Consider the following 25,801-nt stretch of genomic DNA (forward strand, 5'->3'; position numbering starts at 1 on the left):
TCCCCACCCCGAGTGAGGAAAGCCTGCCAGGACTTTGATGCTAGACCTACATTTACCCTGGACCCCTTCCTTCTTCAGCCCCTTCACTGAAACCCACCAAACACGCTGACACTTGAGCAAGAGCTGACTCTAACACCGCTCAGCTCTAACCGGTGCTGTGGAACATAAGTCGTTCCAGACTCCGGGGCCATTTGGGGGAACGTTAATGACAACCAATTTAATTTGTAAGCACTTTCTTATTTTTTGTAGTCAGGACACGTAGGGAGACTGTATGTGGCTTTCAAAGGTCTCCTTCCCATCTGAACCATCTGTGAAGTGTATAAAGCGCTTAAAAAAAACTGATGATTGTTAATAGCACTTACTTTATTAAGTGCAGAGTATACGTCTACAGAGATTGCATTGCTGTCCTGTTGCTGGGGGTAGTAAATACATCTTGAAATCAGATTACTTTTCATTTGCAAATGTATTACTAAGAGCCCGGGTGTCAGCTTCACACACATACACACACACACACACCCCTGCCAACTTCTACAGAAATTGATGTGATTTCTATAAGTAAGCTCACAGCAAAATGTCACAATGTAAACCAATTTGAATAAAATTCCCTAATTGGTTATAATGAATATAATTACAATATTCCAGGAGCTATTAAGTGACAGCAGAGGGGAGGGGGAGCTGTATGAGAAATTTCAAGTCTAAGTGGACAGAACAGAGGGTTCACCTGGGGGCAGAGTAGCTTGTAACTTTCAGCGTCCTACATTCGAACCCCTCCCTCACTAAACGTTACAGGGGTTCTCCCGGCAGATTTCTGTTTTAGGAATGTACCCTAATTCTATCGTGAAGAGTTAAAGGAAAAAACAAAAATAGCCTTACAGTCCGCTGTTTAAATGCAAAGTAGAACTCTTCTCTAAGGGAGATGGAAGGTATGGCTCTACACATGCAGTGTTAATGTCTAAGCAAGCAGTGAACGATTATTAAAATTGCCTAGTCACACCGTGGGAAATTTAACACCCATCTGGTACACTTGCCACAAACCACAGAAAACACATTCAGTGCAATTTACCCTCCACTGGCCAAATCTCCAGATTGCCACATTGAGGAACAATGAGTTTCACAGTGGAGAAGCCTGCTTCAGAAATGTGGGCTCTGTGTCCATCTCAGTTTGAAAACAACAACGGGGAATTTTAAAGTTTCGATTTTTGTTCAAATTGGTGTTAATGCTTTTTTTTTTCTTTGTGTCTTTTAAGTTTGCAATATTTGGACTCCAACCATGATCTGCTCTTGAGACAGAAACGTAGAAAGGAAGCTCCCAGTTAGCGCCCACGCCCGTGCTTAGCTCCCTGTTGATGAGTCCTCCTGGTGTGCCCCTCTTTGTGTGAGCCGGTCTCCGTGTCTGTCTTTATGCTCATTTCTCCATTTCCTCCTCTGCTTCCCATCAGCCTCCCAAAAAGATATGGGATTATACTCCTGGAGACTGCTCTATCCTTCCTAGAGAGGATAGAAAGGTAATGCGTGCCTCTCCGGGGGCTGTGTGTGTGCTCCTGGCCTGGTTAGTGTGAGTGTGCTGTGGGGTTTTGCTCTTATTTTCTTCAATCACTGTTTTTTTAACTTGATAACTTTATTTATTTATTTTTTTGCTTGGTGATAAATCTGTTTAACAAAGTCTCTGAGATATAGACTGATGTATAGAGGTGTGTGTGCTCTTTAAGCAATGACTTACTCTGACATGTAGTATTTGCCAGTCACCAGACTGAGAAGAGAGGCTGTAGGTATTTCCTCCCGGCAGGTGTTGTGGTATTTGTAGTTCTCTGTAGCCAGGAGAAGAGAGTTTTGAAGCTCTGATTACCATGGGGCTTATATTTTCCATGCCTAACACTGCATTCCCTGTTCTCGTGGCTTTTAGTCATTTCCAGTGAGCTCTTTGTTTAATCTTGCCATCTCTGCCTTATTAAAATAGAACCCTAAGAAGATTCACTTTTCAAACTTAACCTTCCGTTCTCTCTGCCTGTCCCCTAAACTAAAACGCTCTTTCTCATCTTTTCTTTCTCGTGCCAGACTAACCTAGAAACAGAGCTCAGCCTCTGCCGCACAGAGTTAGAGGCAGACGTAGGAAAAACGGAGACGCTTAGTAAAGCAGCCGGTGCAGACCTGGCGCAGGTACTTCCAAGTTTTCCTCCTGCCGTCAACGCCTGTCCCAGCGCGGTTCTGTCTTCTTTGCTCTGCGGTTTGGGATGTCGCTGAGGAGGGGACCGTCTCGCCGATTATTGTGAAGCTGCATGGCTTTCTGGCTGCTGTTTTCCATTCCCTTCCCCCAACTTCAGTTTTGCTTTGGTTTCTTTGGAGCTTGACATCTTCCTTAACCCTTCCAAACCGCTGTACCGATTTTTCGGTAATTTCCGAATCTGCCGCTATACCGCTGTACCTAATTTTCGGTGCTTTGCCTAGACCTATTTTGTACAGTGTCTCCAAGTTCCATCTTATTCTAACCACTTGTTTGCATGTAACTAACATTTTTCTATATCACGTTGGTTTTTTCTCTTTAGTGCTCAGGAGCCCAGGTATAGGGGACAGTTACGTTCAGGGCCTCGGGTCTGGTAGGGTTAAAGGGGGCTTTGCAGGTATCCGTGGGGTGGCTGGTGATTTCCGTGCTCCCCTTCTCCTCTGCTGTCAGGGGCGGCCCTCTTCCTTCCCTGCCTTCGCCTTGGAACGCCTCTCGGGGTTCTCAGGGAGTCGTGCTTGGCAGCTGTCATTTTTGCAGCCTTGGGAGGCACCAGCCTCGGAGATCATTCTCCAAAGCGTGGCAGCGATTCGCGCGCGCTGCTTACTAAGTGCAGGCACTGCCAGAGCAGCCCCGCTTGTGGTTTGAAAGGTCAGAAAGTTCTCGATGAAAAATGCACTCCAGGGGCCAGACCACTGGGCCACAGGCAAGCATTTGAAAATCGGCCTGCACTGGTATTTTTAAGTGGAGCGGTGTCAAAGCGTGCTTTATTACAGGCTGGGTCAGGAAGAGAGGGAGTCCGAGGTGAATGGGCTCCCAGCGGAAGGAAAACACCCAGTGTTTGGAGATCTGCTCCTAGGGCTCCTTGAAGAAACAAGAGAGACCCTTGAAGGAAAGGGGATCTTTACAGAAAATAGGAGAGGAATGTGGGCACGCTCGAGGCTGGGAGGGTCCGCAGACCACGGCAGGGAGCGTGGAGGTTGTGAGTGGGTCGTGTTATACTTCAGCGGAGCTAGGAAAGCAAGGAGGGGTCAGACCACCAGCGTGAGTGACGAGGCACCAAAAGTCAAGTGAGTGCCAGGGACGTAGCCCAGGGAAGGAGCGGAAGCTGGGGTTACAGCTGCGGCCACTGGGGGACAGGATGGAAACAGACAACGTGAGCCCTTGGTCCAGACAGAGGGAGCCGTGGGGACAGCAGTACGTCACATAAGAAAGATGGCGAGAAAGTCGGTGGAGAGGTTGAATGAAGGATTTGGTTTTAGGTCATTTGTTTTGAATGTTGGTTGGGTATCACATAGGGCATATGGAGCTGACAGTTTGAAATGTAAGACTAGGTTCTGTGAGACGGGCAGAGGCTTACAAAGGCAGTTGCAGTCCCCTGAAGAGAGGTGATGGTTGACGTCCGGGAACAGATGAAGACACCCCATCTGGGGAAGATGAAAGATTGAAGGGAGGATCCTGTTGAAAGGATGAAAGATCCATAAGGACCTGTTGGGATGTTGGTGGCAGCAGGAGAGCAAGGGGGGGTCAGAGAGAGAGCATTCCCGAGACATAGGAGGAAAGATGAGAGGTGGAGCGAGAGGAGAGGTCTGAGCATGACCCAGTGCTCCAGAGAGGTCCCCACCCTCGACTCTGAGGAAAGGCCAATGGGTTTGATAATCCAGAGGTTTCTAAAAGCTTTGGAGGCTGCTGAGTGGTGGACGGGAGCTGGAGTATGTGGAGAGGAACTGGGATCCCCAGGGGTACACACTGATTAAAAATGTGATCACGGGAGGAAGGCGAGGTGCGGGGGAGGTGCCCAGAGGGCTCAGCAGGGTCGGCAAACACTTTTCCCCGTTGGAGACCGGGGCATCGTCCACAGAGGTGGGGAGATCCAGAACGGGGCAGAAGCCAAAGGACAGGCTCAAGGGGGAAGGGTGGGCAGGGAGACCAGTGCAGGCAAAGGGCTGGACGGACGGATGGACATGCAGGTAAGAGGGCTGCCTTCTCTGAGGAGTAATGGGGAGAGAGGGCGGGGACCTCCTGGGGTGGAGGTGCCTCAGAAGTGCCAGGACCAGCAGGCAGAGGGCCAGGTGGCTGAGCCCCTGAGGACGGTTACCTCCTTCCTGCAGTCTCTTTCTTTTTTCCTGGTGTTTCCTTTCCTCAAATCTCTCTCCTCCAGGTAGTTTGTTTTCCTTGAAATGGTCGGTATTAGAGCTAGGAATATCTTTGAGAGTTAACTTTTTCACTGATTTATTCAACCACCACATTATTTTTAAGAGCCAATATATTGAACCCTTTGCCTGATTCTCTCCCAAGGTAACAGAAACCCTAAATAAACAACACAGTGCATTGCTTTTTCTCTGCATGTAGCTCCCGATTGTTTTCCTCCTTTTGCACCGTGGTCTGTAATCTTATAAAGTGTTTCCCACTGAGGCTGAGGTGGTCATTAATAGCTTCTGTAAACCTGCATTTCTCCCCCTTTTTGCACGTCTAAGTCTGCGGGGGCAGACAAACATCTAAACCCAGTATGGTCTTTTAAAATGTGTTGCTGTGCATTCTGCACCTAATGTTTCGGGTGGCCCTCTCTCTGGATGTGGCATCTGGGGCGCATGGAGGATCTGCAGTGGGTTGGCAGGGGGTCGGAAGGTCGGGGCACGCTGGGGGAGGGTGTGCTCTGTCAGTGCATGTTGGCCAAATGGTGGGCTTGTCCCCCAGAGGGCCCAGGCAGCCATCTCTGACCCCCCAGGGAGCCTCGATGCAGCCACCGGGAGGTCAAGACCAGAGACAAAGAGGGCCCCTCCCTCCCGGCCCCCGAGACCTTTCCAGCCAGGCCCCCTCCTCCCAGAGGCCCTGGCTACATTAGGAAGCGAAGGGACAGGGACGCCCCTTGGATTGAAACATCTGAGACTAAATCATGTTCACTTTTCTTTCTTTCTCTTTTTGACATTTACAGAGCTCAGCAGTCAGCCCCACTCCGGAAATGTCTTCAGAGCCTCCTGGATAGTAAGTTGCCACCTTGTTTCTACTGCTCACTGTATGGAATGTCTAAATGGGAGACGCTTACGATCTGGGCCTAAGTGTGTGTTATAGGCAGCAGTCTAGTGGCTTTGAATGATGTACAGTTTGGTGATAAGTAGCAATTCAGTTCTGGTCATCCATTTTTTTCCTTCTATGTTTGTATAACTCTAATCTATGATAATAAAAGCATAATATGCTAATTAGACCAGACAGCCAGACGACCTTCCTGACCACGCTGGGGCTGTGAGGGCCAAGCCCCTTGCACACATTTTGTGCATCGGACCTCTAGTAAATTGTAAACTCCTTGAGAGTGAGGACTGCATCTCCATCATGCCAGGTGCACCCATAGGTCTGGGAGTTTGTTCTGGTGGGAGTAGCTCCTCACCTCATCACCGCTGTGTCTGTATCTTATTCTTCAAAGCATGACAAGAAGGGGAGGCACAGCTATTACTGTTCCATTTGGGTTGGGCAAATCCACAGTGAGACAAGCTCACCTGTGCAGACAGGAGCCTGACTTGATCTGAACGCTGAGTTTGTGGATATGTGTGACAAACCTTTCGGTCACTTGAGCATTTTGCAAGAGTGGTTTCATTTGAAAGTCGATTAGCTGTGATTAGAGTATTTCACTAGAAAATTGGGAAAAAACCTTCATCCCCTTAGGGTAGTGACCAAATCTCTAGCCAGATCTATTCTATTAATATTTCTTCTATAAATGTGTATATTAATGGCTATGATTAGCAGACCCCAGAGTCTGAGAAGAAGTTGAAACGATGTATTAGGACAGCAGTTAGAAGGAAAGTTTCCTGTCTTAAAGGACAGCTCCATCTTGGAGCAGGTTGGTAGTTTCCTGTCTTAAAGGACAGCCCCATCTTGGAGCAGATCGGTAGTTTCCTGCCTTAAAGGACAGCTCCATCTTGGAGCAGGTTGGTATCGTCTCTTGCACTCACTGTTGGGTTGGTCGTCAGGCCACCGGTGTGACAGAGGAATCTGAGTTCAGCTATATCATCAGGCTGCCCCGTCCCCTCCTACCCCCTACCTTGGGCTCTGAGGCTCACTCTGTTTTAAGGAGATAGTTGAACTATCCCTTCAGCCCAAGGATGACCAGCCGCAGGTCCTCCAGGTCCCAGAAATGAACCCACAGATTGCCTCAGGCTATCTGCAGATGAAGGGCTGCTTTAAGGCCACAGCTCCCAGCAAACTAGTCCCTCAGGTCACCCATTGGTCAGTGACAAAGCTTGTCACTTTGGCGGTCCTGACTGCCCAAAACCTGGGCAGATCTCTCCCTGCCCTGCCTTTCCCAGGATTGCATAATGTAAGCCTGCTGCCTGGCCTCCCCCTCTGCCTCCTCGCCCCATCCATCTCCCTGAAATGCACAGACAAAAAAGGCTGTTTCAGGTGGCCAGCTGAGTGAATTCCTTAGCTTCCCTGGACCACGGCACTATGCTACGTAATAAATAGGAGCATAATTGTCCCTTAGTAGTTTTGGGGGTAAAACAAAAAAAAGGGAATGTTAGTAAATAAGAAGGAAAAGTGGGCCCTAGCCGGTTTGGCTCAGTGGATAGAGTGTCGGCCTGCGGACTGAAGGGTCCCGGGTTCAATTTCGGTCAAGGGCACATGCCCAGGTTGCGGGCTCGGTCCTCAGTAGGGGGCGTGAAGGAGGCAGCCAGTCAGTGATTCTCTCTCATTATTGATGTTTCTATCTCTCTCTCCCTTCCTCTCTGAAATCAGTAAAAATATGTTTTAAAGAAAGAAAGAAAAGTGGCACATGATTGAAGCAGACTTTAAGGATTAAGAATATTCAGAAAAAGACAGCAGTGCCCAGCCTGCCAGAGTTAGGCACACGGGTCTTAAATGAAGTGGTGACTTGAACTACTTACTCAGCATTTACTATGTGCCAGGCCCTATGCTTAGCAGCTTCCGTACTTCACCTCAGTTAGTCCTTGCAACATCCCAGGACCAGGCATTATTTTTAATCCGCATTTTACAGGTGAGGAAGCAGGAGTGTACCAGCCACGGCTCTGCAGCTGGTGTGTGGTGGAGTTGTTCCTCCTCAGACCAGACTAGCAGTCACGTTCTCGGCCAGGGACCTGGTGTTGGCAGGCGCTCCCATTGCACCATACTGATAATAAACTAATAGAAAGCATCCTATAACTTACTGTCTTTCAAATGATTGAAAAAACCATTTAAGCAACTATTTGTAATATTGTGTTAGCAGGATTGAGGGGCCTAATGCAAACTGCCGAAAAGAGAAAATTGCTGTCAGACTCTGAGGATTCATGTGCATAAAGCTATTTGATGTGTTCGTTTACCCAGCACTCTTATTTCTATCATCGGAACAGGTCTTCAAAGACCTCTGGTTTTTTTTAGCCTTACCCTAACTCACGGGAAATATGTGGCAGGGATAGATGAGGTTTGTTTCCTCTTGCTATTCTACCATTTGGGAATTTATCAGAAATTCGGGCTTGGTTTTCTCCTGTTTGTTCAAATGAATAAGGTTTTTCTGTGTTTGGAATTGGTGAGGAGCCAGCTTAAGTGCAGTGCCTGACGCATAGGAAAGCATCTTAATTAACTAAAATCCAACTCAGCACCAAGGCCGGAAACTTGTGGATTGAATCTGGTTCCCTTCACCCGATGGACAGGAATGACCTGCTGAAAGAAACATTGGCAAAGACTTGACTTAACCCAAGGACTGAATCACAATGGCCCAGTTGCAGGACTCTGTCTGTGGTCAGTGGGGAAGTGATGGTGTTGTTTTGAATCCACTTTAATATCTTGGAGAGACTTTAGTTTAGAATTTTATTAATTAAGTTGATTACATATCACAATATTAAAAGAACCTGGGAACAGAGAGGAAGAAATTCACCCATTGTCCCAATATCCTAATACAATCTACCAGTCCTTCCTCTCAAAAAGTATATTTTTATAGTTGTGATCACAACGTATGCCAAATTTTGTATTTTATTTCTGTGGAATTACCAGACCTATAAATCAACAGTGTAGCCTACTCTTCATCATTGCTTAGCGTTTCAGCATTGGTTAGTTTGAATTCAGTCTTTGCCTAACCAAAGAGCTTTACTCTATTTGGCCAGCAGGTGGCACTCAAGTTGCTGCTTTCCCAAGTGGTGATGGTGCACTAGGAAAAACACCCTTTTCCCTTAATCTAACTTAAGATCAAAACACAAATCATTGCCTGGAGAACTTGATGAAATATTAGAAACTTCCAGGGCTTGAAAATGTATCATAAATCTCTGTGTGTGTAGGCATTTAATTTTATGAAATCATTTATTCCACTAATATTTATTGAACAAAGGTGCTAGACACCAGCCGTGCAAAGGTTAATCAGTTAACCCTGAAGGGAAAAACCAAGTGTAATGGGAGGCAGACTTGTAAACAACCATCAGACTCCAGTGCAGGGCAGGCAGTGACGGGACCAGGAGGGAGGGAACACCTCTGTTTCGTGGAGGAAGAAAGGTACGCTTTACAGAGGAGCCGCAAAGAAAAAGTGATTAATAATAATATTATATTACAAACAGAAAAGGTAATTTTTTTTCCATGACGCTGGAATTTTTTTGTCTGTTTTGTTCCTTATTGAATCTCCACCTAAGTGACTGATTGACATGTAGTAGGTGCCCAATAAATACTTGTTGAATGAATAAGATGAGCCATGGAATGACATAGTGAGATCTTTTCTAGAAATATCGCTGGCAGTAGTTTGCAAAAATGACTGGAGGGAAATGGGGTGGAGCCCGGGGGAGTGGTGGTGTGCTGTTTGCACAGGTGTGGGTGAGTGGTGGGAGGTGCGGACCAGGGAGGTAGAGACGGAAGGGATTGATGTGAGCTGTGAGAGGACGGAGTAAGCAAAGCGTGCTGACTCCTGAAGTTTGCAGGCCAAAGAGAGGGAGAAGGGGTTGATTTTCTGGGCTCTCTGGCTTGGGTGATGGGAGGTGGAGGAACAGATCTGGGTTTGGTTTGGGATGTGTTGGGTTTAAGATGCCTGAGGAACATCTACGTCAGTGATGGTGAACCTATGACACGCGTGTCAGAGGTGACACATGAACTCATTTTTTTGGTTGATTTTTCTTTGTTAAATGGCATTTAAATATATAAAATAAATATCAAAAATATAAGTCTTTGTTTTACTATGGTTGCAAATATCAAAAATTTCTACATGTGACACGGCACCAGAGTTAAGTTAGGGTTTTTCAAAATGCTGACACACCGAGCTCAAAAGGTTTGCCACCGCTGATCTAAGTGGAGCTTCTAGAAGGCAGTTGAGTGTATGTATCTGGAGGTCAGAAGGAATGTCTTTGTAGATAAGGGATTTGAAGGGGGACTTTTTGGACAGTCTCACCACACCTAATAGTTTTGTCGATGAAGGAAATTGAGGCTGAGAGAAACGGATTGTTTCCAAGTTTTTAAAGTGAGCGGGTTTGCCTCCACTGATCACATTGCCTGTTGGAGTCAGGCTGGAGTCCCGACCCGGCCAGTTAGCACATTGGAAACGTTCGGCCCTAAAATGATTGCTCTGTTCTCTCTTTATTCTTTGAGTGAGTTTCTGTCGAATCCCCTTGAAACTCAGCAGCCAGCGCCGCCTCTTAGCCAGGGGGTCCGTTCTCGTCACTGCCTCCTGCTGGCCTGCTCTTCCTCAGCCCAAAACTGGCTCCGCCCAGGCTGCAGAGCCGAGCTTCTGAGCCTGGCTTGTTTGGGTGCGGAATGGGTGACTCGTCTTTCTGGGCCAGACCGAGGGCACTGTTCTCACCCTCTCTGCTCTGTGCGAACACAGCAAAGACCCAACAGCACTGTGACCTTTGACAGAGGCCTTCACCGCCCGGTCCTCAGTTTCCCCTTTGGTACAGTGGACAAATGGTGTCTGTCTTTCCAATGAGGAGGCCTGGGGAAGATCATTCACTTGGAAACACTGTCCTGGAGCTTTTGGACATTGTTTTTAAACAAGTTGCAAAAGTGTCACATCTGGAAAAAGTATGTCGGCTTCGGTATCAGAAAGAAAACAATTGGCCATAGCAAGTCCATCCTGAGAGGTTTCCTGAGGGCTGCAGGCTTGTCTTCTGGTGGGAAGCAGGAAAAAATGGTGATAATGGGTGGAATAAAGCCAGAAAGTGGGGTGGCGTTGGGGGCGGGGTGAGTTCTGACAGCGGGTGAGGTAGGGGAAGGGGAGGTGTGAGGTCCACAGCTGGTGTCATGGCCGAGAAGCTAGGAGGAACGAGGGGAGATGTGTCGGTCGTTCTGGCTGAGGCCACGGCAGTTTAAGGACAGCGGGTGGAAGCCACTGTCAGAGTCGCTCTGTGCTGAGGTCTGGTCGCCCCAAACCAGAGCTTTGGAGGTGCTCCTCTCACAAAAGCGACCTCGGTCCCACAGCTGTTGGTTAGCAGGCCTAAAGGACGCCTGTCCATGGGTCTCTCTGCAGATGGAATGGACAGAGGAGACACGGGCTTCAGCTGAAGGACAAAATCAGGAACTGCAGCCAAAAAGAGAGGGTGGATGGAGAAAGGGAAGTTTCGAAAAGAAGCAGATTTCTTTTCAATTAGGAAGTTCAAAGGGAACGCCAGGTTAGATGACTTGTGCTGGTCTAAACCGGCATTGACAGCTTGCTAGTCTCCTGAAGGCCCCCCCGCCCCGCCACTAGAGTGAGTGGCTTTGGTCAGTCAGAACCAGGGACATCTGTGAATGCCCTGCAGGCAGAAGCCGGAGAGCCCAGAGCTGCGTGGGTGGCAGCCCTGTCCCTTGCCCGGCCCCTTCGCCTGGGAAAGCCACGCCTTTTTGTCTCCAGGTGGCAGTAGGCCTCCAGGCAGGGCCCCAGCACCAGGAAGGACAGCCAGCCTGAGCCCAGGCCACCGGCCACCTCGGCCACCTCGATCCTGCAGCCCTTCTCTCTCCACTGCTCCGATGGCCTGATGGCCTGAGGTCACTGACGTCAGTAGCTCAGAGCCCCAAGTAAATGTGACATAGTTCTTACACTTGCGGAAGAATTCCTAAGTACGTCGTTTCACAAATCAAACCATATTCTTTGTTGTTATTGTTATTAATCCGCTCCTGGGGATATTTTTCCATTTTTTTAAAGAGAATGGAAGGGAGAGGGAGAGACAGAGAAACTAAACATTGACTGGTTGCCTCCCGCATGCCTCCTAACCAGGGCCAGGGATTGACACCAGAATTGAACCCGGGACCCTCCCCCTCGCTATGGTTCAAAACATATTCTTAATCAGATCACATGGGCCCAATTTGCTTTCAGAAAATGTGACCTTTTATTCATTCAGCAAATACATGCTGAGTGTCCTCATGGGCCCTATAGTCCTGTGGGCGCTTAGAAACCAGGGCACGGGCTGGGGAGAGACCGCCCGGGCTGCTCTGTGGGCTCACTCTACCGCCTGCCTATATATTCTCAGCTGTGAGGGCTGGTTCTCTTTTCCCTTAGATTCCACTTCCGTGGTGTGTGAGCCTGGGCTCGGGGAGAGAGAGACACATCAATGATGAGAGAATCATTGATCAGCTGCCTCCTACATGCCTCGCACTAGAGATCGAGCCCACAACCCAATGTGCCCTGACTGGGAATCGAACCGTGACGTTCTGGTCCATAGATCGACAGTCAACCACTGAGCCACACCAGCCGGCCTCCAACTATATTCGTGACTGCCCCATCCCGTGTGTAGCACCTGGACCCCAGCATCTCTTGCCCTGCCCTCCCCACCTCCTAATCTTATCTCCTACCCCCTGCCCCAGCCGTGTTTCTCAGTTATTCTGCGAAAGAACAAATCAGTCATTCAATTAGGGCAGATCACTATCTGGACAAGGGGCTCCTGTGGGCCTGCCTTGCCTGTCGAACTCGACCTCTGCATAGGAATGCTCCTTAGAAAGGGCGGTGCTTGATTAGAAAGCCAGAAAGTATGTTTCTTACCCTCAGCTGGAAATGTACCTTTTAGACAAGTGTTAAAATACTAACTCCTGTTCTTTTTCTCCCCCCTCTTCTCTCTTCCTTTTAAAATTACATTGTTCTTAGTATATATTCTTCCAACTTCCACGCAGTGAAGAGGGAATCCGATGGGGCTCCCGGCGACCTCGGGAGCCTGGAGAATGAGAGGCAGATTTATAAAAGCGTCCTGGAAGGTGGAGACATCCCTCTCCAGGGCCTCAGTGGGCTCAAGCGCCCGTCCAGCTCGGCCTCCACGAAAGGTAACCCCGCAAAGCCTGCAGGCCTCTCGCCTGTCTGCCTCATCGGGTGTCTCTCCCGTCCACGCTGTCACCGGGGTGTTGGCAGGGGTGAACCTCCAGCTACTGGAATCACTTTTGCCTTGTGCGGGTCCACTTCCAGGCCTTTGAGCCTTCCTAGCCCCCTCCCCTCGTTTCTCACCGGCCATTTTTCTTTCTGGTATTAATAGTTCTCCTTCCTTCAATCCCCGGCCTTGCTCTCCCTGAAGCATCTCTCTCTCTCTTGTTCTGATTCCCTTTTCTTAGAAACTAGCTGAGCTTTAGCCTTTCCTGACTAGCAAGGTGGCCATTTTTTCGTTGCATTTTGCACCTGCTTTGCAGCACAGATTATTTTGCTTCTGGACATCGACTGGAAATTTAAAATAAAAACACCTTATGACAAATGAGCATGTTACCCTTCCCGTTTTTTTAGCAGCTTTCAGCTTTAACCTAATGGGTCTGTTTATTTTATTCTGCATGCTTTCCAGTGGATCGTAAAGGTGGGAATGCTCACATGATTTCTTCATCTTCAGTTCATAGCCGAACGGTTAACACTAGCAATGCCTTAGGCCCTGTGTGTAAGCACAAGAAACCTCTGTCTGCTGCAAAAGCCTGCATTTCAGAAATCCTCCCCTCCAAGTTCAAGCCCAGGCTCTCCGCTCCCAGCGCTCTTTTGCAGGAACAGAAGAGCGCCCTGTTGCCATCAGAAAAGGCTCAGAGCTGTGAGAACCTTTGTGTTTCTGTTTCTTTGAACGGTTCCAAGAGAGGGCTCCCCCTCCAGGTGGGTGGGAGCATCGAGAACCTGCTCATGCGCTCCCGGCGGGATTACGACAGCAAGTCGAGCAGCACCCTGAGCCTGCAGGAGTACGGCTCCAGCTCCAGCGCCAGGAGGCCCTGCCCGCTCTCGAGGAAGGCGGGGATGCAGTTCACCATGCTCTACCGGGACATGCACCAGATCAACCGAGCGGGCCTCTTCCTGGGCTCTGCCTCCTCCTCCAGCGTGCGGGACCTCGCCTCCCATTTCGAGAGGAGCAGCCTGGCCCTGGCCAGGGGCGAGCTGGGCCCCAGCCAGGAGGGCTCGGAGCACATCCCCAAGCACACCGTCTCCTCCCGCATCACGGCCTTTGAGCAGCTGATCCAGCGGTCACGGTCCATGCCGTCCCTGGACCTGTCAGGCAGGCTGAGCAAGTCCCCCACGCCCGTGCTGTCCCGGAGCGGCCTGACCGCAGCCCGCTCCGCCGAGTCCCTCCTGGAGTCCACCAAGCTCCGGCCCCGGGAGGTGGATGGGATAAACCCCGGGGGGGTCTACGCCTCCCCAACGTGCAGCCGCCTGGTGGACTCCCCCTTGGGGTTCAGGGGCCTGGCGCCTTCTGAGCCCCTCTCCACCTGCTCCGACGAGCTCGACCACTGCTCCAACGTCTCCAGTGACAGCAGGGAGGGCAGCGGCAGCAGTGTTCATGGAGACTTCCCCAAACACCGCCTCAACAAGTGCAAGGGCACCTGCCCGGCCTCCTACACCCGCTTCACCACCATCCGCAAGCACGAGCAGCAGGCCTCCCGGCAGCCCGACTGGCGCCCGGACTGCAGAGGGGATCGCAGCGCGCTCCTCAGGAACATCTACCTGATGAGCCCCCTCCCCTTCCGGCTGAAAAAGCCCCTCCAGCACCACCCCAGGCAGCCTGCCCCTGGGGACTTCTCGGGCCCCCCGGCGGGCCGGAAGCCAGACCTCCCCGGTCAGCCCCAGCAGGACGAGCCCCACGCTGGGGGGAAGCCCTCGGTGCCCAAGCGCCTGTCTTCCCGACACACCATGGCCAGGCTGGGCCGGACCGCAGAGCCCCCTCAGGAGAGACCCGCGGTCCCAGAGGACTGCGTGGGGGCCTTTGATAATGGGAACCCCGTGCCGTACTCAGACCACAGCCTGGACAGAAACAACAACCCACCCAGTGAGCTGGGAGCATCCCACGGAGGTGGCCTTCTGTGTGTTTGCCCAGTCTCCGCTCCCGTCTCCACTCTGCTTGCTCTGTCCCCTCCTCCCGTGTGCCCTTGGTGCTCATTTTCTGGTCTGTCCTTTGTTTTCTGTTTGTTTTGCTTGGCAATTAATCATGGCTCGTAGTGGCTGCACTTCTTCAAAAACAAAGCCCCCATGTCATCTAGACTAACCACCAAACTCTGTTTCGAAAGAAAAATTGGCCGTTTAGCTCATCTGAGAAATTGGTTCATTTTGAACCCTTGCGCCCCTTGCAGTTTGCACCAACCCCGACTCGCCGTGGTTTTTTGAGAGGCAGCCGCTCTCGGTGGCCTGTGTGTGTGTGTGTACAGTGTGTCCCTGTGAGATCCTGCACGCCTCTGAGCAGGGACACTTGTCCGAGAAGGTCCTCTCCTTTTGCCTTGTAATGAGTTTTGTATTACACTAGTTCACAAGTGAATCCAAAACGTGGGGGGAATTCGAGGGTTCTTTCCTTCAGAATTCGATTATTGATCACTGGTCTCTACAACTGTAAAAAAATCTGCTATTTAGAATGGATGAAAGGTGAAATCTTTTCCCAGTTTGGTTTCCCACTAAATCTTTGCCTGTTTTAATTCTACTTTGTTCTTTTGAAGATTCAGAATCACCAAGACATTTTATACCAGCTGACTACTTGGAATCCACAGAAGAATTCATCCGAAGGCGTCATGATGATAAAGAAGTAAGTGCCATCTCTAAAATCTCTTGGCTTTTGGGCAGAGAAAAATATGAAGGAAGTAAACATCCCAGATATCTGCCAGAGAGATGACGTGGCCTAGCAATTGGAAGCCAAGATTAGCTTTGTCAGAAGTGACTTTTTATATGACATTGGCGCAGTCAGGCCTCTTTTAGTCCACTTTTCCTTAAAGTAGATTTTCTCAAGGCACTGGGTTCTGAACGCCACGTTGCCCCCAGGAGGTCCAAGAAGAGGTTGCCCACCTGTGTTGCTCTTTGCTCTTTCATCCCTCCGCCAGACCCTGACCTTATTATTCTCTAGGGAAATCCTCTCGCATGTTTCTCCAGTACCGCCATCCCTCTGTTGGCACCAAGCACAGTTCATGTTGGGAAGGGTACAGTAGGAGGAGGCGGAAACTGGAGAAGAATAATGACCATGATACATACTGTGGTCACTAAAAGGCAACCATTTGATGTTGCCTTTGTACTCAGAAGAAGAGATGCCCCAATAAATGTTGGTAAACTCCCACCAAGAGCTTCAGGCTGAGCCCTTTCCTTGCAGCTATGGCGGCATGACTGACAGGGCAGGGAAAGCAGTGCGTTCCCTTGGGATTTAGGAGGAGGCCGCTCTGCCTATCCGTTGACTGGGCCACATCACAGCGTTTGTTATGATGCAGTGTTGGTACGAGGCGTGCTCTCTAGACGTTGTGTGCCCAGGACAATGGGGCCTGTAGATGGAACAGGCTGCAGTGCCTGTTCCTGTCAGGAGTGAAGAGGTGGAAGAACGGCTGGAGCCTGGCGGCAGGAGGTGGAGGGTGTCCATGTCTACGCAGCCCTTCCTTTCTCTGCAGCGTCTAAAGTCCCTGGTGGTTCTGTTTCATGGTAGTTTCAGGGTTTGGGCGGATTTTCCTTAAGGATTTCGGGTGAGGCCAACTCTGAGGAGAGCCGGGTGGTGCGACAAAAGACAGAAAAGATATGGTCTCCCCTCTCTGGGCATAATGCAGGCACGTGTCCATGGGAAGAAAGGAGAGGAAGGATCTGATGTATAGAGTAGTTTGTAATAACCAGGTGAAAAGCTCAGACACCATGAGTGTTCACGAGGCCACTGAGCAGACTCGGTTCTCGTCACCATCACTGAGCCACAGGAGCGGCCCTGCAGGCCGGAAGCTGTGGTGGAGGAGGGCATTCCAACTCGCTGTGTAGACCGAGTCCCCAGCACAGAAGGTTTTGTGATAGAACGCTGCCTGCCACCGGGAGGCATATTTCCCGTAGTTGGTTTAGCCGTTTGGTATATTCAGAGGTAAATTCAGAAGGTGAGCAGCTCGTTTCCTGAACTGCTCAAAGGCCCCTAAAAACTATGTCTTTCCCCAGGGTATTGGCTGGTGTGGTGAACCTGCGGGGCAGGTGGGTTTATCGAGGTCAGATCCAAGTGCTCCGTTCCCTGTCCACCTTCACTGGCTTCATGTGACCTGGGCCAGACCACCAGAGGCCTGGCCTCAGCGTCGGTCCCTTCCCACGGCTCCGGGGAAAGCACACTCCCAGCTCATGGGTGTCGGTGCTGGCGTGTTTCTAGCAAATGCGCAATTTCTTACCCACGTTGATGATGGTGGCATTTCAGGAAATGGTCACGTCAGCCCTGGCAGGGACATTTGTGGTCACCCAGTCACCTCCTTGTTCATCCAGGAAGGGACTGGGAGAGGGTGGTGGTTGCCAGGGCCACATCCACGTTGCCTTATACCCGAGGCAGAGCTGGAAACCAGGGCTCCATGTGCTGGCAAAGCACCTCCTTGTCTTTTCTTATTTAATCTTCACAACAACTTACCCGAGCATTGGAAATCCCACGGCCTTTGGTGAGTCGTTACTTTATTATTTGTGACCCTGGAAAAATAGGAAAATGGGGCCCACCGTTATTTGGGGCTAGGTGTCACCTGAGGCATTTAATTTCCTTCTGAAAAAAGACTAATGTTTTATTAAGAATGTAGGAATTGTCAGTTATAATTAATGCTTTTCCTACAAAAAAATGTTAATCCCAAGGATGTATGTTTGGTATGAAATAGGAAAATACATTAAAGTTCTATTCCATAGGGTCATTTCAATAGGCAATGAGGAAATGCAACATTGTTTAATTATTTTAAAAGATCTTTCAAAGTAGAAATAGATGCCTATTTCCTTAATTTAGGGGAGAATATTTCTTCTAAACACAAGTACCATCATTCTTAGTTTATCTTCTGTATTTATAGTCTACAAATTAAACTCACTTTCGTTTCATCTAGTGAAGAAATAGTTATCTTTGAAAGTATAGCAAGAAAGTAACTGAGGCTCTGTCAGTCAAACATAGCTTTGGCTGAGGCCTCCTAAAAACTGTGCCCCGAGAAAAGATCGCCGGCCTAGGAGGAGAGGAGCCGTTTGCTGAAATGGCAGCTCCACTCTGTCAAGCATCTTAGAGTGACAGACATAGGAAGCACAAACATGACCTTGTTGCCCTCGACCCCTCAGAGTAAAAGCCCATAGCAGGTGTAGTAGGTCAGATGCGGGTAGAGGAGTCAGCCAGCCCTGGTCCCACCGTGGGAACAGCTGTGGGAACGCATCACTGAAGGACAGCACTTGAGCCTCCTGCCGCCAGCCCAGCATGCGTAGGAATGCATGGATACACCTGGGTCGCCTGGCCTTGCTGCCGCGTGTGAGGAGGTAGGGGGCCGTGGGCTGAGCCGGGGGCAGGTTGCAGCAGTGTAACTGTGTGGACTTCAGCCTTCGCTGTGTCCCAGTGTCCCCCGGTTTCTCCTGTGCAGGGTTGTCTCCTTCCTACGCGGAGTGGCGCCGGGGGTGGTCATAGCGGAACATAGTAGTTGTGGCCATAAAGCCCTTCCAGCATCTAACCCTTAACTTCCCTCCTATTGACCTGGCACCTTTTCCTCAGTTGTTTTTGTTGGCAGTTTTCCAATGCCCTGGACCAGATGATTCACTGCCCATTTTATGCAATTTCATGGCAGAAACTTTTAGCGGACCAGCGACGACTTAAGCGTGAGCAAGAAGAGGCCGATATTGCAGCTCGGCGCCACACGGGTGTCATTCCAACGCACCATCAGTTTATCACTAATGAGCGCTTTGGGGACCTCCTCAATATAGACGATACGGCAAAAAGGAAATCTGGGTCAGAGGTCTGTTTTGGTCGCCTCGATCTGCTGCTTGACCCAAAGCCATATTTGCCTCCCCTCAGCATTGCCCGCCGTAGGCCGAATTAGTTCTGTCATCCTGGCTTCCCTAGGCTCGCTTTGGCTCACTGTGGCTGGCCCGTGGACATGAGTCCCATCATGTCCTGCGCTCTGTATGTTCAAGCATGCCTGGCTGCGGGACCGGGATCTGCTGGCACACACCCTCTGCATGCCTAGAGCATCGGCTGCCTCCATGCGTCCAGTCCTCTACATTCTGCCTTTCATCGTGATACCATGTTGCCTGTGCATTCTGCTTAGAAACCTTAGACCTTAGTCCCTGTGCGTTAGCTTCCGTGTGGACAAGGACAAGGTTCTTCTAAGAGATGGTTGAGTGAAACTTAAGTTACAAAAGTTAGCTAGCAATGCATCTTTCACACCGACCTCGAAACTTAGTCCCGTTAACATTGAACTATCAGAGCACCATGCTGCCTCTTAGTGGTACAATGAGGTACTTGGATAAAGTGCCCAGCAGGACTGCAGCCTCACTGGCGAATTTTGAAATGAGTTTTGCAGCGGGATGAGCTCATGGAGGGTGAGAGGCGTTTCATTTGTTCCCTTGATTTTGACATTTCTCAACTGAGGTTATGAAACTTAATATTATAAAACAAACGAAGAAGCACAAACCTTTGAAGTGATGTTGTTCAGGCCTCGGCCTCCTCCCCCTCCCCTGAGGTCGGCATGTTGAAATCCTGGTGCTGCCAAGGCTGCCTCTTGTGCCAGAGTTTGTTTTGCCACATGACCCTCCAGTGGCCCTGCTGAGGTTGGCTCCTTTCAGGGACCTGTGTGTCTGGGGCTTGGGGGGTATAGAAATGAGTTACACCCAAAGTATATACCGTTTTATCATCTTTCAGTATAATAGTGAGTGACAGAGGTGGCACTGGCTAGTGGTCAAATTGTCTGGGAAGAAGAGGTAGAGAAAAGGAGGAGCCAGATTAGAAGACGGGAAGCTAGAGAGGGGACAGACACTCTAACATGATGGGGAAAAGGTCATAAGGAAGAGGCAGGAGTTCACAAGGTTGATCAGTTTCAAGGGAAGGATGCCCCGTGGCCCTCTTGTACCAGCTCCTCAAAGCCCTGTTCTGAGGCTGCAACGGTGGCTGGTCCTCCTTCCTGGGCGGGCTCGCTCGAGAGTGGTGGGAAGATGGGAACACACCAAAGCACCGAGGCCTGCACACTCACACAGATGACAGCACACGTGTGTGAGAACGCGGCTGGGGCAGAATAACCATGGACAGAGGCAGGCACACTGCCCAGCCCGCCTTCCTCCCTCCAGAGCAGTGGTCCTCACACCTGAGTTCTCGAATCCCCTAGGGGCTTGTTAACATACAGGTGGCTGGGCTCCATCCACAAAGTGTCTGATTCTGGCATGGGGCCTGCGAATGTGCATTTCTAACCAGTTCCCAAGTGACGTTGGTGATACCGGTTTAGGGACCACACTTAGAAAATCACTGCCCTCGATGTGGGCCGACAGACATGAGAAAACAGACGATGTGGGCCGACAGACATGAGAAAACAGACACCAACAAGTCCCAGGGCACCAGGCTGTGTAGACACACTTCAGACCCATCAGGCAGACCTTGGGTGACCACTGGTTCTGCGCAAATCCCCGGGGGGATGCGGGACCCAGACTCAGACTGTACCCTTGGGAAGCTGGCAGTCCAGCAGAAGAGGCCCCCTCCAAACAGGTGTCTCTGGTAGGAACGGGTGTCTCTGCTGTGGTAAGTAGCACAGTGCATGGGAGCCAGAGGATTCCTAATCAGCCCCAGGAAGATTAGGAAGAGAGAGAGAGATGCTTGTACAAGCAACGGTGACTCAGGTAATGTGTCCCAACAGATCAATAGAATCAGTGTTGCTCAACGTTGAGTGATATATGGGTTTCCTTTAATGAAAAAAGGGAGTTCAACCCCCAGTTTTGACCTAAGCCAATTCACGAATTAAACAGTAAATACACACCTGTGCGACTTTATTCATTTAACTGTAGGTCATACCACTTTGTGTGAGCTCTGTTGCCACCCAAAGTGTGCAGATGGCACTGTTTAGTGCAAATATTTACATCACCCAGTTCTAGCGCTAGCTGTCAAGGGTGGCCACCACTTCCATTGTAGTCACTGCTATGTTTGTCCTTACAGTTTTGGTCATTTTCTCTTGTCATTTATCATCAACCCCACATCCGTTCTTTTCTTGTTTGCCCACAGCTGTTCAGTTATGCCCCTTGGTCACAGACACAGTGCAGGCATTGAAATTGTGTAGCGTTGGTTGTAAGGTCATCCTTCAATTGACCTCTAATATGCATGTCTGTAGATAGAAGGATGGAAGCATCAGCATGAAGATGAAAAATAAAAAATTCCTGTGGAGAATTCATGCCCTTAAGAAGATCCCTCCAAGACCCCAGCTTGAGGAGCCTGGCCACACGGGGCGTCTCACTGAGGGATCGGGATCTAGGGTCACCCATCTCCCCTGAACTTTGGCCATGGCCTCTAATACTGAAGAGGAAGTGTGCGGTTTAATTTCCATCACATTGTTCCCCTAGACCAGGTGGTCATGGGGTCAGATCTATATTGGCAGCTATATTGCTCACATGACTTCTCTCCCCTCCTTTTTTTTTTTAAATTAGTTAAGATAACTACTTTTAATGGTGGGGAAGACAGATGTGCAAATACATATGGGGGTAAGTAAAGGTGAGCTTTTTGCTCTTTTTGCCGGAATTGGAAATGAAAAAATTCCAGACAGAGAAGGCAGTTTCGCCAAGGTGTGGCAAACAGACTTGCCTGACGGGAAGAGTGTAATAAGAGATAAAGGCCATTAGGTGTGAGGGGGGAGACATTACCCACAGGCCTTAACAACACTTAGGAATTGAGATTTGATCTGAGGGCAGTTGAGAACCTCAGCCAACTTCAAAGCAAGGAAGTGATGTGATGGAAGCATTTGAGGAATGTTCTTTGTGCTCCTGAGTGACAGCAGATTAGAGTGGAGAGAAGTGAAGTCAAAGGAAGCTTTGTGCCTGTGAACCAGAGTCAGACCTGAGTGGGGAGGGAGGGAGAGGGAAGCTGGCTGACTTTGTGGCAGACGACAAAGGAGGGGAGACGGGCCAAGGGTGCACCCAGGCCTGGAGCCTGGAAGGAGAGAGCCACCCGATAGGCAGGGAAGCCTTGGAGAAAGAATGAGCGCAGGGCCCACTTCACCTGGCCTGTGGGTGATCTCGGAGGCCATGAGCAATGTACCGAGTTGAAGATGACGTAAGAGGTTAATCGGGGTTTCACCCACTTGTAGGTCGTAATTTAAGTCAGGCAAACAGAGGAGGTAAGAGTAAGACGGTCACAATTCCCACACAGTAAGACTTCTGGCTAACTCCCTTTTTGTTTTTTATTAGTTTGTTTTGTTTTGCTTTGAATAGCCATGGTCAGCTGTGGGGAACTAGAACGTCAACTTTGGGACTTTTGTCACCACCTCCTCCCCAAATCTGGCCCTCCTTAGGGAGAGTCTCATGCATGACGTAGCTGACCAAACATCCGCCTAGTGTTCTGCTGAGGTCAGACGAGAGGAATCCTGCCCAGATGTGTACCCCAGAATGAACTGGTTAGAGTGCGTCTTTCTGCTTTGCTTTCCGGAAACGCGTGAAAATGTGTCCTTTCCATTGTACGTGAATTGTGATTTTAACTTGACACTGTTTCTTGTGTTTAGATGAGACCTGCCAGAGCCAAATTTGACTTCAAAGCTCAGACACTGAAGTAAGTGCCACTGGTCCTGTTTGTCTGTCATTTTAACTGCCTCTCTGAAACAGATGTCCACTTAGAGAGGAGAGCTGGAGAAGTCACAGTGATGAAAGCCAGCCGTTTATGGCGCTTGCCATGTGCCGAGCACTGTTCCGAGTGCTTTGCGCTGTGTTATGCTATGGCACAGGTTACACTGTGGCCCTGTGAGGTCGCTACTGTTAATCCCTTTGTATCGATGGGGAAACTGAGGAACTGCAAGGGTAAGGGACTGTCCCAGGCTGGTCAGTGATGGAATCAGGATTCAAATCCCTGCCTCCTCCTCTACAGGGATTTAGTTTGCTTGATAACGTGGGGGCTCCCTTTGACCCAACCTCTCCCTGGAGGGAACCAGAGCCAGTCTCTAGGAAGATAACTTTATCAGTTTTGCTGCTATAACCTGAGAGGTTAAAGGCCTGTGGGAACGCACAGGAGACCAGCATTTCTCCAATTATGTGTCTCAGAGTGCTCCGTCATAGAAAAGAGCCCGGGACCACCCCACCGTGTCTGTCCCTCCCACCTGCCCTTGAAGAGAGACTGTGCTGTTGGCACATGTCTGGCTCTAGAAGTCCTTCAATGAAGAAAGAAGCCTGATTAGCTTCACTAACCCAGTGCAACCTGCATTTAGATGACCAGGAGACCTCTACATCTTCCATGGAATGAAATGTGGGGAGTGCTACCAAAGATGGGGCTCCAAAAGGAGCCTGTTCACTTTTTGTCTAATTATGGATGAAAGTGGACCAGAGATTTCGCGGGCAGCAGTGGCCAGCAGCCATCCCGTTGTCCTGCTGGTGGGAGGCCCCACATCTGATGATGAGGGAGACCTCCCATCCTCAGACCCGGGAACTGTGTGTGGAGGCTGCTGGGCCGCGATCTCCAGCACAAACCAGGCCATGACTTCTAGAACCTGGGCACAAGTCTGGTGCCCTCGGGTATTTGTCATGACACCTCCAGCCCTTTGGCTCAGCAGCTAACAAGAGGCGGTGGCATTATGTCCCAGAAAGAGTATGGCCTTTGGAGTCCTGCCTCTGCCACTCTTGTCTCTGTGACCATGGCCAAATCAGCAGCCTCTCCCACCTCAAATTTTCTCATCTGTAAAATGCGCATAAGGGTGCCTCTCTTGCAGGGCAGCCAAGGAACTACACTTATAAAACATGGCACATGTCTGGCTCTAGAAGTCCTTCAATGAAGAAAGAAGCCTGGTTAGCTTAACTAATCCAGTGCAACCTTGCATGATGATAACCAGAGAGGGTAACAAAGATTTATAAAATAGGCTTTAGTTTAATCAAGTAGACACCTTCATCCCCCTTTTTTAATTAAGAAATGTCCATGTAATATTCCTTAAGTGGTATCGTATTGATGATAATGCATTTACCACGATTTCATATTTTAAAGTCTTAAAACAATTTTTTTACAGCAATCCTGTCAAGTAGAATAGATGAGAAATCTGAGGTAAACAGGACCGTCACCACTTCCAACAGTGCGGGCGCTGGAGAGGGCTCCTCCTTCCCGCCTGGCTTTCATCCTGGCCGCTGCCGCCAAAACAAGTTTGTGCAGCGTCCCTACAGGCATCAGTGACAGACCCATAGGCTCTGGGTTCTCTTTTCCCCATAGCATGTTACTCAAAAAAGTTCTTAACAGTGGGGCCCTTACGGCTCCCACCTGCCTGTACAGCTGCAAGTCACTTAGGTGGCAGCACTGGGCCTGCAGACCCCCAGCACCCGTGGATGTGCCGAGGGTCCTGCTCACCCAGGTGTCCGTGGTTGGGTGTAAAGCGAGGGTGATTTCAGAACATCCCAAGGAGGACTATGGCCAAACACATTCCTTCTTCCAGAGACAGGTGCCCAGATCCCTTCACAGGCCTCTTTCGGATTAGAGTCCCATCTACCAATGAGAGACCACAAAGGCTGCCTTGTTCCTTCATCCGGCACAGCGCCGGCTTTGTGTAAGGTTTTCCAGATGTGGCCCCATTGTTCAGCCAGCATCTCTCACGTCCATGGGACTTCCTGGCACAGGGCAAAGCAGGCACCCCCTCCAAACTGCAGGCACAGACCTTTCTTTCCCGGCAGTTGGTGTGGCGCAAATGGAAAAGATCTAGGTGTGTGTTTTCAAGTCAAGAAAATTTCAAGTTACAATTTTTGTTCTCCTTTTAAGTTCTCGTTTTATGTTATCTTTTTGTCTCTATTTTTTAAGGGAGTCCTGATTAGGGGTTACAGCCGCGGGCAAACTACGGCCCGTTTGAAATGAATAAAACGCAGACTCCCGGGACCTTGCCGGCAGAGAGCAGAAGGTTTGGAGGACTTGGCAGAGTAGGAGACCACTGGGCATAGAGCAGAGTGAGAGAGAGGGTGGCTTGGGGGATGTGGCTCCCTCTGTCACCCCAGCTTCCTCATCACAGCTGTGGAAACTGACAGCAGGGAGGACAAAGTCCCACCCCCACAGAATCAGCCAGAATCAGCCATTGGCCGTACCCTTTTATGTAATGATGTTTACTTTGAATTTATATTAGTTCACACAAACACTCCATCCATGCTTTTGTTCCGGCCCTCCGGTCCAGTTTAAGAATGCATTGTGGCCCTCGAGTCAAAAAGTTTGCCCACCCCTGGGTTAGCATCATTATTGAGGCAAACAAAGGGATGGATATGGAGAGGTTGGGAAAGGGGCATGAAGAACATTTGAAAATTTACTTTTCTTTCCAAGATGCCTTTATGCTGAAAGGAAATAGCATTTACTGAGTGTTAACTACATGTCAGGCACTTTGCTGGGTGTTTTATTTGTAGTTTGTTGCTGAATTCTCCAACAACTCTGAGTTAGCTCTTATTTTGATAAAGTAGCTCAGAGATAGTATTTCATCAAGGTTCCAGAGTTAGTAGATGGTATAACTGGCTTTTGAATACAGATCTGCCTAATTTTAGAGCCTTTCTACTGCACGTTGACGGATGGATGGATGGTGAGATGGATGGAACGGTCGAGGAGATTGATATTGGAGAAATAATTTGATCATAATTGAAAGCAATGAAGACATGCCTTGGCAGGGCAGAGAAGAGGGTGGGAAAGGCAGTGAAAGTGTCGAGAAGGAAACGTTTGTCATCATAGAATGAGCATCAGTTAAGACTGACTAGTGCGTTGCTAGGTGTTATGTAAACCGTGAGCATAGCACAGCATTCGCAAAAAGTTCATGGAGAAACCACAACAAGCTAATAGGCTCCTGAGCACTTTCAAGCGCTGGTCAGTTTGAAAGTTAGCATCCACCCCAGAAAAGCCCAGAAAAGCGCCAAAGGTGATGTGACTTCCCGCCTCGGAGGGTTCTCACTTCCAAATGCGGAGCCCCACTTGTGTCCTTCGGTCCTTTTGGCCTCACTTAAAGTCTTTTGCTAAAAATCTACATGTCTTAAACTGTGGTACATATACACAATGGAATACTATACTGTGGTAAGAAAAAAAAAAGGAACTCTTGCCTTTTGCAACAGCATGGATGGTACTGGAGAGCATTATGCTAAGTGAAATAAGCCAGTCAGAGAAAGATAAATACCACGTGATCTCACTCATTTGTGGATTATAGAGAACAACATAGACTGATGAAAAGGGACAGACCCAAAGACTGAGAAACAGCGATCAGGCTATCAATCCCCAGAAGGGAAGTAGGGGAGGGTGGGGGTAAGGGGAAGAGATCAACCGAAGGACTTGTATACATGTATATAAGCCAAACCAATGGACATGGACAAAAGGGGGATGGGAG

The 25,801-nt window shown here is 49.5% G+C and overlaps 1 protein-coding gene across 17 annotated transcripts in view; it reads left to right on the forward strand.

The window, feature by feature from the left end:
- The window catches only part of SORBS1 (sorbin and SH3 domain containing 1), a 196,897-nt gene that overhangs the window by 144,479 nt on the left and 26,617 nt on the right, over positions 1 to 25,801 (forward strand). For 5 of the 17 annotated variants that reach the window (XM_015559393.1, XM_006756628.2, XM_006756631.2 and 2 more), the window contains 8 exons: positions 1,440 to 1,505; positions 2,056 to 2,157; positions 5,154 to 5,203; positions 12,234 to 12,406; positions 12,910 to 14,388; positions 15,023 to 15,108; positions 18,092 to 18,259; positions 21,995 to 22,041. In XM_015559393.1, coding sequence (XP_015414879.1) covers positions 1,440 to 1,505; positions 2,056 to 2,157; positions 5,154 to 5,203; positions 12,234 to 12,406; positions 12,910 to 14,388; positions 15,023 to 15,108; positions 18,092 to 18,259; positions 21,995 to 22,041 — 2,171 coding nt within the window. The remainder of the gene's footprint in view (positions 1 to 1,439; positions 1,506 to 2,055; positions 2,158 to 5,153; positions 5,204 to 12,233; positions 12,407 to 12,909; positions 14,389 to 15,022; positions 15,109 to 18,091; positions 18,260 to 21,994; positions 22,042 to 25,801) is intronic. The other 12 variants (XM_006756634.2, XM_006756638.2, XM_015559394.1 and 9 more) reach the window with 4 other exon arrangements.

Source organism: Myotis davidii, unplaced genomic scaffold (genome assembly GCF_000327345.1).
Source record: "Myotis davidii unplaced genomic scaffold, ASM32734v1 scaffold332, whole genome shotgun sequence".
Classification (NCBI taxonomy): domain Eukaryota; kingdom Metazoa; phylum Chordata; class Mammalia; order Chiroptera; family Vespertilionidae; genus Myotis; species Myotis davidii.